The sequence below is a fragment of the Trachurus trachurus genome, assembly GCF_905171665.1.
Source record: "Trachurus trachurus genome assembly, chromosome: 7".
NCBI lineage: Eukaryota > Metazoa > Chordata > Actinopteri > Carangiformes > Carangidae > Trachurus > Trachurus trachurus.
The window spans coordinates 14,140,821-14,156,708 of record NC_139901.1 but is presented as its reverse complement, the minus strand read 5'-3'; the positions used below and the strand labels follow the sequence as shown (position 1 = coordinate 14,156,708).

The 15,888-nt window shown below is 40.9% G+C and overlaps 1 protein-coding gene across 1 annotated transcript in view; it reads left to right on the top strand.

Moving 5' to 3' along the window:
• Positions 1-15,888, top strand: part of bsna (bassoon presynaptic cytomatrix protein a) — a gene marked incomplete at both ends in the record, with an annotated part of 132,679 nt that overhangs the window by 22,777 nt on the left and 94,014 nt on the right. The window contains one exon of the mRNA XM_083975145.1: positions 14,280-15,066. Within this exon, the coding sequence (XP_083831271.1) occupies positions 14,280-15,066 (787 nt within the window). The remainder of the gene's footprint in view (positions 1-14,279; positions 15,067-15,888) is intronic.

Sequence of the window (15,888 nt, the reverse complement as noted above, 5' to 3'; positions counted from 1 at the left end):
AGACCCGGTTGCCATGGTGTTCTGGGATTTGATGCATTCAACGTGATCAATGTTACTCTGCAGCCTTTAACCAACGAGTGTGATTCCAAGTGAAATGATGTTAGTGGTAATTTGTGTGTGCCAGGTGTGAGCCTCTTGGCTGATATAATGTGATGAAATGAAATCAGCAGTAAATACTTGAGGACTGAAACTTGAAGCCTAATGGCACCATTTTCAGCCTGGCTCCAGTTTTTACCATCTGTTTCTGTGCAGCAACTTTCATCTTTTTTTATTTTGTGTTTTAATTAATTTAATCCACGACTGCACTGCACTGCAGACACCCAGCCACCAAGCCAGCTCTGCTCTGTATGACTGAGCATCAGGGCCACACTGAGGGAGACAGAGAATCTGGAAAGTAGAAATGAAGTCATCGAATGCATATACATAAAAGTGTGAGAAAGCTCCACCTTGTACTGTGTACTGCTGTACAGCTGAGGGAGAGTGTGTGTGTGTGTGTTTGTGTGTGTGTGTGTGTGTGTGTGTGTGTGTGTGTGTGTGTGTGTGTGTGTGTGTGTGTGTGTGTAATTGTATTTGCTACACTACAAATGAAGTGTAGTCAATCCATTATCTTTGTATGAAACCTTATTTTAAAGTTATTGCACAATATGAATAGTAATATTGTTATCATTTGGTAACATCTATTGTGTAATTCTCTGCATGAACAACGATAATTACTACGGTGACAAATATGTCCTGTATCACTACAGATGGTGTGAGTCAGGTGAAGTTCAACCAAATCCTAAGATGATTCCTCATAACAGGTGCAAGAGTTGTTCTGAAAAACAAATAAGAGACTAAGGAACAAAGGCAAAAAACACATTTCACCAAACTAACATCAACACATCTGCCTCATGATGAGAGAACTTTATTTCTACTGCAGAAATGTCTTACTTCATATGGACAAATTTCAAAGGTGACGATTATAGAGAGATTATGTTTATCCCCCAGAGAAAATTAACTTGTCCTGTAGCTCATCAGTATCAATAATAATAGTTTTATTTAGGTTTTCTTTGACTTTTTTTTTCTTTTTCTTTTTGTGATCTGTGTCAGGAAGTAGAATGTGTTGAGAGAGGTAGTCTCTATTTATATCCCTCTGTCCCATTACTGCCCATTCTGAGTGTGAGCAGCACAAATTAATCCTTTTATTACACATGCAGCATGAAATAGCTGCTGCTGCTGCTCAATGATGTTTAAAAGTGAGGAGGGAAGAGAGAAGTGGAAATTCGAAAAATACTTTTATCACATGTTAAGAAACCCTTAATGAAAAACCACATCACACCAAATGTCCATGAGTTATTTAATGAGTTATTTTAATGAAAACCGCAAATGCTAAGTGTCCATGAGTTACCTTGAATTATAAATGACTTTTGTAATGATTCAATTATTCAATAGAAACTGTGGTAAAAACATTGTTTATTCTGACTCGGTGGTGGTCAGTCAGCTCTGTCAGTCTACACCATCACTACTATTCAGAATCAATAATATGAATTATCTGTTATCTTGTTGCTGAGCAAACAGACAAGGGACAAGTTTAGAAAATAGTCCCATGGTTTTTCTTGTTTCCCTTTTTTCTGAAAGAGAGCGAGACAGTGAGAAAACCACTGTCCTAATGTTCTCTTAACTTGTTGACATAATTATATATCATATAAATGATAATAATATAAATGATCAAGCCAATGATCTAATGACAAAAAGCTGAGGCTGCAGGATAGTTGACATTCAAGTGAGGAAGAGAAGATGAAATCTGCTAGCATGTTGATGTTTACATGTAGCTAGCATGGCTGTGCAGACGAAAACAAGACACTTGACTCCCGACCTGACCTTAGAGACGGGGCACCTGTTATATATTGTTGCACACACACACACACAAACACACTGACACACACACAGTCAGTGTTCAGTGGTCAGCTGTCGCCTGGGGAGAAGAGTGTACTCTCAGGGAGTTTAACCTCAGTTACCTCACTCAACTCTCCAAGAAAACACACACTCTCGCTGTGTGTTTGTGTTTATGTGTGTGAGCGTGCAATGCACACAGGTTGACCTTTGTCATCTCTCATCTGAACCTTTGAAATCTGACAATGTGAAGTCAGACATGTTGTGAAGAGCTGCTGTAGAGTTTTAAGTTTTTAAGTTTGGTGAATCATGTTTCTGTGTTTTTCCTCTCTTCCTCATTGCTCTTTCAGTTTCCCAGAACAACTCCTCCAACGTTTTGACGACTCATCTCTGGATCTCCGTTGAACTTTACCTGAGTCACTTTATTCTCCAAAATTTATGTTTTTTGCTAAAATCCAATAATGTTTCTTTGTGACCTCCAGTGATTTCCAACAGTGATGTCAGGCTGAAATTGTCGTCTTAAATTACGCAGAAAATTCAGTCTCTCTTTAATGAAGCGCTCAGGAAAAAGCGACTAATTTTAGCCACATTTATCTCTAATTTGTCGCCTCACATCACATTTTCTGTCTCTCTCTGGTTCTGAGCTTTTCTGTCTTCATCCAGTTTTACAGAGTTTGCCTCAGCTTCGAAGCGTCTCCTCTGTGAATCTCATCTATATTTGTCCCATGTTTTTAATGTTTGTCCTAAAGTTTTGTACTAATGCGGCTAATGTTAGGATTATTGATGTCAGGCTTAATTTAAATCAGGCTTAAGTCCCGCTTAATGTGTTGATTCTGCGTCTGTGTGTCTACAAGATAACACTGAACTGTGACCTGTCAGTCTGAGTCTGTGTTTATGATCAGACCTTCAGTGTTTCTCCACAGCTCAGGGAAAAAAAACAGTTTAGTCCTGTTGCTTTCTATTCAACAGCAGCCCAGTGTTGGTCTGTGTCTGTCTCACTTGATTCTGAAATGACTTTTCGGTCCTGACCGCCGACCGCTCCTGGTATCAACCTGTGTCTTCAGTAATCAATCACAGCGATCACTCAGCTCTGAGTGTGTTTGTTCACAGCTGATTTGAAATGACCACCTGTGATCAGATCTCTCACTTCCTGCTTTATATGCAAAGAAACAGATGTGTGCTGTTGTTTTTTTTGCCAGCTCAGTTGTCAATGTGCTTGTGAGTGAGAGGGAAAGATAATTCAGTGAATTATGGTAAAATAAAGTGAGGAGGGGCGGTGTGTTGAATATACATACATAGAGATTTCATGTGCTAATATTGACATTGTAATGTATGTGGATGTTGAGTGGTTTTGTTCCCACTGCTTAAAGATTAAAGAGATTTCAGTCAGTATTAAGTCATTAGAGTTGATGCTGAGCACAGATGGAAACAGTGACTCACGGCCCTGGCACAAACAACACAAATATTTTTATAGAACTTAAAATAGATTTAAAAAAAAAAAAAAACCCAAGTCTCCTCATTGGATGATTTACTGTCTATATGTGAATATGTTCATTTTTATGAGGAGGAGCCACATTGACACATTTTGTTCTCGAATCAACCACAACACAGGTCTGATAAAAACAGATGTAAAGGTGAATAGAAAAAAGCATTTTCTAATCACATTCATTTATTCAGTTTAAAAGAAAAATATATATTGTAGAGCCCTCATCCGTCCATCCTCAGCCTCAAATCACTGCCACATCTGACGACATGAATCACTGTTCACTGTAACTGAGAGATTAGTTCAAATGTCTGAAAAGAATTAGTGTAAGACTGTAAGTGACTCAGGTGGCGAAACTTCTTTCTACAAACTGATCTTATTCTTCAGCTTGATGTGTCTGTTTGTTTTGATTTTTTTCTCTTGGTATCTGAACTTATTTGCTCCTTAAATATTCCAATGAACTGACCACAGCCAAAGCAATTGTCACTGGACACAAGCCTGGTGCCATAAACCGTTCAGTGTCACTGTTGAACTTATTTTATTACACTTTTATTTTTTTTAACAGTTGATAGACAACTGTTTGGTTCACTACTTTGGTTCCCTAATACTAACACCTTCTGGTGTGTGTTTGCATCGTTAACGCTTACATTTATTTGTTGCTTTCAATAACGAGTCCTCATTTAGCACAATGTGACTTGTTACAGGGAGAATGGAGGCTATCTGCCTTCCACCTAGCATTTCTTGGCCTAAAACCAACATTGCAAGATAGATCAGAGACTCCGGCCCGTCTCCCAGCTCTCATCTCATCTTGGTGGCACCACGACACAAATCTCTTGTCTTGTTTATGACAGATAAGACTACACAAATATACACATTAGTAACACGTATAAATAACATTATCTACCACTCCATGGATTTCTTTCTCCCCAGCTTCGTTTAAAACAAATGCACATGGCTGGGGGAGGGTTAGCAAAACAGCGGACAAGCAGCCAGACTTACATAGTTGCCCTTTAGTCATACCGACAAAACGACCCCCACTCATAAATGTTGTAAGTGGAATGTGGTCGACTTGAATGTGACGTCATTCCAAGCTCCGAATTCAGACTTAAGCGGTAAATCGTTACCGAATAGGAAACACATTTTGACTTCTGCTCCGTCTTGATGTCTCTTCTTCCTTTGCGCAGTGTGATCTGTTTGTACCATCTATAGTTTGTCAGATGAACATTTGATATTTGCGTCAGTGTTTTCACAGCTGGTTTTTAATCTGCAGCTCTCTGTGTTTGTGTTTCCACAGCGAGATGTTTTGTGGCCTGAAAACATCAGATTGCTGGATATTGATTGTGTTGTAGAGTCAGATTGGATTCAGTGAGCAGGTACAGCGGGAAGGGAAACACCTTGAAATGGATTTCCATTAGTGTGTGTGACGTGTGTGTGTGTGTGTGTGTGTGTGTGTGTGTGTGTGTTTGTTGGCATAAATATGTATGAACGTGGGAATGTGAGGGTGTTTGGGGAGAGAGAGAGAGAGGGTGAGAGAGGTTTCCAGGTGTGGGGCAGCATGCTAAGCAGGTTAATTCTTCCTCTCTCATCCTCTCCCTTGCTGCTTCTCCCTTTGATCGTTTTCACTCTGGCCTCCATTTGTCGGGATTTGGCTGCTTTCATTTTGGGGTCTGAGCTCTTGACCGAGGCAGCGCCTGCAGTCAGCCAGACAGACAAGTATTGAGTCAGTCAGGCATTAATAATTATAATGATGTAATAATAATAATACACTTTATTTAGAGAGCACTTGCTATACAAAAGATGCAGCTCAAAATGCTTTATAATGAAAAAATAAAGGACAATGAAAATAGACAATAGAAAGACTGATGATGAAATATAAATATAAAAGCAGAACAAGTAAGAACAGAGAAATGTGGGAGAAATGATTAAAAGCCAAGTTGAATAGAAAGATTGGCAACTGCAGATTGGCAGCTTTTTTTCTTGTGTGTAATATTGTGTGTATTTAAAAGTCCTGACAACTGGTGAAGGATTATGAGTTATCAGTCTGATCTATTAGATGGCAGCCAGAACATAATCAAAGACTAATTTAAGAAACGGATTAAAATGCAACATATTATATGTTTGATCTTTTTATGTAACTGATGTTATTTTTTCACAGCATGATCGATTCAAACCATGATCTGACACTTTTTCATAGTTCAAGCAACAAAACTTTCAGAATAAGAGCTCTCAGTGGTTCAGAATAAAGCATAGACTCAACAAATAGAGCGAAGTGAGTCTGTAGTAACTGTCACTGCAACAACCAACATCTATTAGAACACAAGAGACTGTCCAGTCATAACAAAATGCAAAACTGGAAAGAAATCTTACTGTCTAACTAAACACTGAAATAATCTGACTGGCCAAATATTACTATTCCAATCACTTTCCACCCACCCACTAGATCATCTTTAAGTGAAACCACATCTCCTGTGCTATAACCGCTGCAGTGTCTATTTCAGCCTCAGTTTCCTGTCATCTACTTTTATGTACTCTGCATTCATTTTATATAACACACGGCCTCAGTCATGTTTGTCTCTTGGCAGTATTACTTTTATTTACTTTATCCTTGTTACCTGTGTGTCAAATCTATTTGCTGCTGCTGCAAAGCATTTAAATGTGATTTAAAGAGTTCCTCTGGCTGCTCCTGATATCTGCAGCCCATCTAGTTTATTCTGTGTGTGAAATGATAAGCTAGCTTCCCTTGTTTATGACAATCCTATCTCAGACTTATTACTGTATGGAATACTGTATTGCCTTTTTAGCTTGTTGGCTATAAAAGCAGTCAGTCAGCAGTTCATCAGATGAAAGGTGGTCACTCAGACAGTTTCACTCGTCACACGACCACTGTCTACCAATAAGCAAAGCCATCAGTCATTCTGTTAGCCAATCAATCAATCAATCAATCAATCAATCAATCAATCAATCAATCAATCAATCAATCAATCAATCAATCAATCAATCAATCAATCAATCAATCAATCAATCAATCAATCAATCAATCAACAAAATAGAAAGTCAGACCTCAGGCATCAACTACCAAAGCAGTCAAGTACAAATGGTGTCAACCAGCAGGTTAGTGAGTCACACAGCTCATCAGCCAGAGACACAGAGAGCAGGTTAATCAGTCGGACAGAACCAGGCGGCAAGATGGATATCGTTTTCAAAATCCAATTTCTGTTCAGGCCTCTCTGTCCTCAGGACCCGATTCAACTGGGTGGAGAGTTCTCAATCAGTGTGTGTGTGCGTGTGTGTTACACATTGCGTTGATGGCGTCTCCCACTGCTGAAAACACTGCAAGCCTCCTGTCATGAAAAGAAGTAAATGACAGGGGTGTGTGTGTGTTACTGTCAGAGCTGGAGACAGATTCAACACACGCTGCAAATACGACAGAAGCTGCCCCATAAATGTGTTTCAGACTCAGACTCAGACACACACACACACACACACACACACACACACACACACACACACACACACACACACACACACACACACACACACACACACACACACACACGTATTTAAATGGAATAACAGTAGATGTCGTCTGTGCTGAGATGTGTCCTGAAGATAGAAACAAACTGAGAGCGACATTAGACGGAGAATCACTGCTGCAGAACACTGTGTGTGTGTGTGTGTGTGTGTGTGTGTGCACAGGCTCTTGGGTATTGTAGAAAACAGTTAGTACAGTTAGTGCTCCAACTCTTTTTTGCTGTAAATCAGAAACCATTAGTCGCTGGCTGTGATAGAGCTGAGCTGAAGAGATTTTCTATTCTATTCTATTCTATTCTATTCTATTCTATTCTATTCTACAGCTGTGTGGTTAATTAAAATGTAATCTTATTCTTAATGTACCCAAATGAAACAATCGCAGGAACTATGTTTCTTTTTTTGAGAAGTTGTGTTTTCACCACCATCAGTATCGTTTCTACAGGGACGCTGCAACAGACAGATTATGAGTTTTCACCTACGTCCGCGGAAAGGTGAAGGCGTGATTTTAGAGAGAAGTCTGAGGAAAGGGGCTGGGACTTTTAACTTTTGACAAAATGTGGCTTGCTAGAACTGTTTTTCCAGGATCTCCGACCCTACCTTTAACTAATGGCCTTGTCGTATGTTAAATCCTTTTTTTTTTTTTTATCTCTGATGTGATAGGATGTCCTATAGTCACCATCAGCTGCAGGAGATTATGTCTTGTTTATCTCAAATGCAACAGACACAGCTGTTATATAACATTAGCTCAAGCATTGTTGTTGTTATGTGGCATTAGATGTATGATTTTTTAAAGCTGTTATTCAGTGTCAGATTGAATGGAAACATCCTGCAGGGAGTATAAGAACGTTCTCACCTCCCACTACATCAGATACAAACTGTGCCACACAGACCAAGACTGTCGATGTCCTCCTGGTCTCAGTTATTATTTCCTCTAAACCAGTGAAGTCGCCCGCTGTAGTCTTTGATTGAAGCACTGTAACGTCCTGTGGATGGCGGGCTGCTGACCTCTTTCCTTCTCTTTCTTCCGTTTTTTTACATTCATGGCAAAACACCAGGAAGTACATGTGGTGTGTTGCAGTGTGTACTTCACTGTGTGCTATCACAGAGAAACATGGCTGCTGATCCGCCCACTCTCTCCTTCAAACAGTGACAGGCACTAGTGAGAATATGTGTGTGTGGGCACGTGTGCGTATTTTCTTTGTCGAGTTCTGTCTCAGTAGTTTTCTGTTTTTAATTTGCCGTTTGCAAGATGCAAAATTTCCCCATACGAATCAATATAGCTTAATTCTTCATTCAAAGTATATGTACAAGAGTGAACATGTATGCTGGGACTTAAAGGGTAATTGCTGTTTTTTTTTACAATCCAGACCTTATTTCTAGCATAAAATACGATCATTTACTCACCCAGATAACTTTGGTGTCATTACGAGTCCTTCCGACAAAATTAGATCCATGTTATAATACTCCAGTGCTATTCCCCTTTGAGTCTGGGGTTACCTGTTATCAACATCTGGAGTCTGTAGGTTGACCTACTAACCTCTGACCTGGATGATATCTCTCAACGCTGCGCGACGCGGCTTGTTGCTACCGCTAATGCTATGGTCCGTTTCTGCGTGTTTCCGACTTGTCAGAACAAAATGAGCAGCTGGACAAAGTTCAGCTTCCACAGGCTTCCTCTCCGCAGCCTAGACTTACTAAAGCTCCGGCTAGTTGCGCTAAAAATGGACCCGAATGCCGAAGCGGAATGATTATTATCAGAATGAGCCAGAACAGGTAACCCCGGACTCAGAGGGGAATAGCACTAGCGTATCATAACAAAATATTGGTGAAATGAACGAGTTTTGCAGCAGATAATGTGTTATTTAGAGGCTGCATTCCGCTGCCCTGTAGACTCGCATTATATGGAAACGCGGCTCTCGGCTGGATCTGATTTCGTCGGAACAACTTGTAATGACACCAAAGTTATCTGGGTGAGTAAATGATCACATTTTATGCTAGAAATAAGGTCCAGATTGTAAAAAAAACGGCAATTCCCCTTTAAATGTATGTGCATTCATTGATTCCTCTTGTGCAAGTGTCAGTATACAGTATGTTTTCATGTACCCGCTGGACCTGGTGTCCATGGTAACAGTCAGTAGTAGCAAGGGCTGTGTTGTGTTGTGTTGTGTTGAATCACCTGTTAGAGGAAGAGAAAAGAGCAACAACAAGGTGAGACCAGAAGGCAGCGTGTTGATGCACTGGCTTCATGTGCTTTCCTCTTGGTCCAGTTTTTTGTTCTCTTTTTAAAAAAATATAAAATTCTAATTTTTATTGATTTTGAACTGGTTGATACAAGACCAATAAACATATCAAATTCAACACATGCAAAGGCAATAATAACAGTATAATTTAATGGCTCTAGGATAAAGGAGATCCATAAAAAGAAAGAGCACAAAATAAGTCATAATCATAATAATAATACATAATCATTTGTATTTAATTTCAGTTTTTCCTCATCTTCCTGTTTGCTGGTGGACCCCCTGCTGCCCACCAACTCAGCCCCAGCCCCAACCAAATGAAGCTAACCCCTTGACCTTGTTAGCTAATGTGCTAATGGTGAACTTATAAGTCAGAGACAAAAAGTGTTAATAAGATGTGAGGGATGCGGAAAGGTTAATAAGTATTTTATTAAAATAAGTTTCATAGAATAATTGGAGACAAGGAGGAAAAAAAAGAGGACACAAAGCGAAATAAATAAATTACTAATTAAATCTACTGTCGGTGACAACATGTCAACAAAACACCAGAGTGAGTTAAAAAAAAACCTATTCATGGTAATAAGGCTGAAAACATTTCTCTTAAAAACCAAGAGATGGGGAACGAAGAAACCGAAATGAAGAAGAGGGAACAGAAGAAGAGACAACATAAATTAATAGTGCAGAGAAAGGAAGGCGAGAGGAGGAGGCAGATGGAAATAAATGAGCTGTACAAAAAGCAATTCTGTCAACAATCCTGAGTGGGAAGAGGAGGAAGAGGAAATAAATGTTTAGCCTGAACCCTGCAATAATAGACTAATTTTGCTGCAGGTCCAGAGGTGAGGCAGGTGATGATCCACAGGGGAACTAGATCAGGTAAATCCCACCAGAACTTCTGTTTGCTCTGTAGTCAGCAGCAGGAGGAGGAGGATGGTAAAACAGAAACACCAAGAAAAAATGAAGGCATCCTGTCTAATGAAAAACTGTAATCCAGACCAGACTGGTCCAGTCTGGTTCAGACAAATCCACTCCCTTTCCTAAACCTGACCAAACTGTTTATTGTAAATAAAGATGCCCACGGGTTTATATAGGAGGAAGTTAGCTGTAGAGACCAAAATAATTTTGTATTGGGCTGTAAACATGTTTGTTTCTGCTCTACAGTCGGACATTTTAAAGGGATAGTTCACCCAAAATTCAAATTTCACTCATTATCTACTCACCTTCATGTCGACTAAGGGCTGGGAAAGGTTTCAGAGTCCTCTGTGCCTTCTCTGAGTTACAGCGGGGCTCTGTGGAGCACTGCATGTCCATATGACGGTTGAGAATGGGCCTCACTTTTCTTCATCCAAAAAGACACACCAAAAAAACATCCAAATACCTCCATAGTGCTCGTCTATAATGTCACGCTTGTATTGAAGCCCCAACATGAAAAATTGTTCCGAAATTTTTTTTAAAAGTCTATATTTCAAGCTTGTTTGTAGTGGAAGCTCCCAGTATTGCTCTGCCGGAATCTCGCGCGATTTGCGGAGCCATGAACTGGGTGTCAATGCAAATCGCGCGAGATTTGGACAGACACAGGCAAAGCAGTGAACTGAGACACTGGGAGCTTCCGCTACAAACAAAAAATGAAAAAAAAAATGAAATTTGAATTTTGGGTGAACTATCCCTTTAACATCGGAGTCTACGGGGACTAACTCACTGTTGGAAACACACTCTAGTGGTCAGTGGAGGAACTGCAGCTTCAGGTTTCAGACTCGCAGGTTGATGCTTGGTCAGGATCAGTGACCTGTGGGGTTGTTTAGGTCGGAGGACATGTTGAACCCACTCTGTGTCTCTGCCAGTGTCCCTTACCTGTGACAGGTGGACAGTCTCTCTCTCAGCTCCTCTGTCAGACTGGAGGTCGACGGCTAGAAAGGAAGTGGGTAAATCACTGTGACTGAACCAGTGAGTGTGTTGGGTCACTCAGGGCTGGGCGCGACAGTGATAAATGTCCCCAGTGAGACGTGGAGGTGAAGTGTGTAAACACACAGAGGGAGAATGACTGGTCCCATTATTGGGATTGTCACCTGTGTCAGTGTCACATTTTCACAATAATTAGGGACGGTGTTGTCATCCTGGAGATGGAAGTGACACACTCTGCCTCTCACTGTCGTCTCTGCCTCCTGTCTCCTGCTCCCTCTCTCCATGTGTCTTCTACTTGTTTCTTTGATTTCACTCAGATTATTATGTCTTGTAGTGCTCAGCCTTGAGTTTAAATATATTTTTCCTCCTGTTATTTTGTTTTGTGATAATCTGAGCATTTATAATATTCAGTCAAGATCAGCAGAAGGCGTGCATAAACATTGGTTCGTGTGTTTGTGTGTGTGCATGTGAGTGTGTCACATACAGTTATATACTTGAAACTGTGGCAGTTAGATTCCTACTACAAAAAATGATAATAAGTTTTTATACTATTAACCTTAATGGGACATTGACACAGACAGATCAATCAATCATGGAGATCATTGATCGATCAGGATCAGACAGAATGAATTGTTGGTCAAATAGAACCAGTCATGGTTAGGAGTTCATTGTTGGTCATGTTCTCTGCGCCTTTGTCCCCCTCCTCCTCCATCACCTCCCTCCTCCCCCATCATCAGTTTCTCTGTCAGCTTTAAGTCTCTTATCCCGTCTCCTTCAGCGTCTCTGACGTCCTCAGCTTCTCAGTGAAGCTTTGAGTTTTTTGTTGAGTCACCTCTTTCTCCTTTCGAAGCACGCACACACACACACACACACACAAGTTGGACCTTCGACTTCTTCGAGTTCTTATGGGACAAACTAATAGTCCTCACCAAAATTTCTCACAACAACTGTTTTATTTTGTTTTTAACAAGTGAAGAGATTCCATTCAACATGTAGTGAAATTGTGAGTGAGTTTGACCTACAAAGCTCCTGAATTGTATCTGTGTGATTGCAACAGTGCAAAGATCAATTCTCTGTTACTGCTGATTCAACACTCACAAGGACTTTATTCTTTGACTCAGTGGAGTTGGTGTAAGAAAGACAAACAGAGTAGTCGATGGAGATTCACTCTGCCTCCGGGGGCGGAAATAAAAACCTAGAAAAAGAAGAAACTCAACAAAGAAAAGAAGAAAAAAAATCCCCCAAACATCAGGAGAGCGAGGCCACGGTCACGCTGGCTGAAAAGATAATAGAGAGAGAGAAGAGAGTGAACAAAGAGGGGCTGATGTGACAGAGGAAAAGAAAAGTTTAGAGAGAGGGAGATAAATAAACAGAAGAGCGGAGGAGAGAGATATTGTCACGGCCAGACTGTCCACAAAAAAAGGAGAAGCAGACTGGAACATTTCTGTCTGTATTGTGACACTGGAGCTCAGTAAATCAACATTTCCCATTTACTGTGGCCACAAACCATTTCAAGCTGTTAATACAATAGACCAGACTTATTCAGCCAGTCATAGCACAGGGCCAGGCAATAGCATAGACGAGAAGAGAAGAGAAAAATAGTGAAAAAATCATCCTTACCTTGACATCTTGTCCCATTTTGGGATAAAGTTAACAACCTTATACATTAAATATTTACCACAGGACTAATTCATTATGAGGACAAATTAAGAGTTTAGAAGTTTAGAAAAAATTGAGACTAAAATCACAAGCCTGGGCTTTCTTTTCTTTTCTTTTCTTTTCTACGTATGAATGTGACTTGCAGTCTAAAGCTCTTTGACTGGTCATTAAGACAAGAAAAACTCTGTATAAAAAAATCCATTCACTTACCTGTCATTACACCATTTTTGCTTCTTTTCACCTTATTTTCCTGTCATGACAACAGAAATAGAAAAAAAAAGTCAATGGGAGCAGATTAATTGTCGACTCACAATAATTAAAACACTGCACATGTGAGCACAGAGGAGATGAAGAGGTGAAAGCAGCTAGATCGTAGCTACAATACACAATACATACAGTATGGCATAATTGATCATGCTAATCAGTGTATGATGTCATCCAGCGACTTTTAAATTTAGCTACTTTGGTTTTTGTTTCTTGTGTAACTCTATGAAGAAAGAGTTTTGAAGAACGTTTCATTGTTAACGGGACTTCCATAAATTATTCACAGGAGTCCTCAGGCACAGATTTGTACCAATTTGCTTCCCCCCAGGTGTGTGTGTTACTTCCTGCCTGAGATGTGTGTGTGTGTGTTCTGTCCCACTTTAATTTGTTGATGCCTGTGGATGTTGGCGAGGGGGGGGGGTCCCTTATAGTGAATGAATCAGTGATTATTCTGCTGTTTTTTAATGTTGTTTCTACTCGCACTGCGTCTCTGGCAGAGAGGAGCTAATTGAATTTGTTAGAATACAGTGACTGAATTCTCCCCTAACGCTCACTCATTTAATAATACATTAAATAAAACAAGATGGTTTCTCTATTCAACACTGGGTTGGCATTAACAAACAGATTTACTCAGCCCCAGCAGCAGAAAGAACATGAACTATTCTGCATTTATATTCAGTAATGAATTAGTTTTACAATCACTTTTAAATTTTTCCAGGTCATCACAGTTTGATTACCTGGTTGTGGGAGGTTTTGCTCTGTTGTGCACAATGTAAACACTCAAAGAAAGCAAATCCTGCAAGTGTTGGATGGGTGGGGCTTGGTGAATGCCTTGTTGTGACATCACAAAGTCATGATAGCCTGTTTTGAGGCTCGGTTTTCTAGTAAAAAATTTAACAGTTTTAATACCTTACCCTGCTATATCATCACACTACACATGGACGTCTACCTTTATATTGTATGGAGCTTTTAAAGTTAATCTCTAACCCCTATACATTTTGTATCATAAACATACTTTTACATTGCATGACATTTTACTTTCGTTCTTGTGTTTTTTGTGACAACACAACTTTACTTATAATTGCAATCAGCAACTCATTTTAAACCAATGTCCGAGTTAATATTGGTAATTTGCTGTGAATAATAATTTCTAAATCAGAAATATCAGTATTTTTTTAAAGGAATAAATGAAATTAATAAAATTGTAGTTATTTGTATTTGAGTGACAGCAGAAATATGATCTGACTAAATATGTTTTATACAGTTAATCTGTAACTGAAAAATGTATTTAATGTTAAATGGTGTGTTCTTTTTGCTTTGTCCGTCTGTTTCAGGGGTCCGATGGGAAGCCCCAAGCCTGGCATGCAACAAGGAGGGATGGGAGGAATGGGAGGGATGGGAGGAGGAGGAATAGGAGGAGGAGGGATGGGAGGAATGGGAGGAGGAGGGATGGGAGGAGGGATGGGTGTAGGAGGAGGAATGGGTGGAGGAATGGGAGGAATGGGAGGAGGAGGGATGGGTGGAGGAGGAGGAATGGGAGGGATGGGTGGAGGAGGAGGAATGGGAGGAGGAATGGGAGGTGGGATGGGAGGAGGGATGGGAGGAATGAGAGGGGCAGGGGGGATGGGTGGAGGAATAGGAGCGGGTATGGGTACTGGTGGAGGAGTTGGGTCCAGAGCTGGCGAGCCCTACCGCCTGGCAACTCACGAAAGTCCGACCTCCCCTCGACACATGCAGTCCAGCCAGGGGTCGGGCATGGGGCACGGCCCGGGGTCCGGTCACGGTATGGGTCACGGTCCTGCCGGGTCCAGCATGGGAGGCCATGCAGGTCAGAGCCCTGGTCAGCACGCGTCTCGACGTAACCTCCAAGTCGACTTCAGCGGATCGGGCGGCTCTAGGACGGGCCGGTCTCCATCGGTGTCTCCGGACCGTGGCGTGACGCCCACCTCGCCCTACTCGCTGCCCCAGATCGCCCCCATGCCGAGCAGCAAGCTGTGCCCAGTGTGCACCACCACGGAGCTGTCCAACCCACCGGCCGTCCCCAACTACAACACCTGCACCCAGTGTAAGGCCACTGTCTGCAACCAGTGCGGCTTCAACCCCAACCCACACCTGACTGAGGTAAGAGCTCTGTGTGTGTGTGTGTCTGTGTGCGTCTGTAATGCTGCCTTAGTGGAATTTAACATCCGATGCCAATTTTTAGCTGTTGACCGAGCATATGGATATGAATCTAATTTGATCCTGTGGGTGGACAGAAGTCACTGTTGATAAATATTTCAGATTCAGGTAGTAAACAAGAGAGACTGAGAAAAAGAGAGAGGTTTTCCTCTGGCTCTAGGTTTTAAAAAAAATGTTTATTATGTTTTAATTTTTGCGTCAATAACACGCATTTGACTCGAATGAGACTGAATTAAAGCGAGCGAATGAAGTGACTGAGCTGCAGCCACAAAAGAAGTGAGAGAGATGGTTCGAGGCGACAGAGATAAATGAGGTCATAAAGAGTGAGAGAGTGGAAATCAGTTTGAACAAATCTGCTCTTTCTTATAACTCTTCCTACTTCTGTTCAAATAAAACAATAACGTCAAGTTTTAACCAACTAAATGTGATTCAATTTAAAGAGTAGATCATTCAAAAATACTTGAATGAGCAATAGAATGAAAGGAATGAAGTATAGAGGCTGTGTGTGTGCGTGTGCTTGTGTGTGTGTGTTAGTGTGCGTGAGTGTGTCTGTGTGCATGACTTTGTACTGTAGGTCTTTGTGTGTATTTCTGATAGACAGTGAGTGTAAAGGCTCAGCAAGTGGCAGTAATTCCTTCCAGAGGCTCTGACAGAATCTCCATTAATGTGTCGTGGCAAAGACACACAGGTCATGACAGAGTGTATGTGTGTGTGTGTGAGTGAGAGAGAGAGAGAGAGAGAGAGAGAGAGAGAGAGATTATTGTG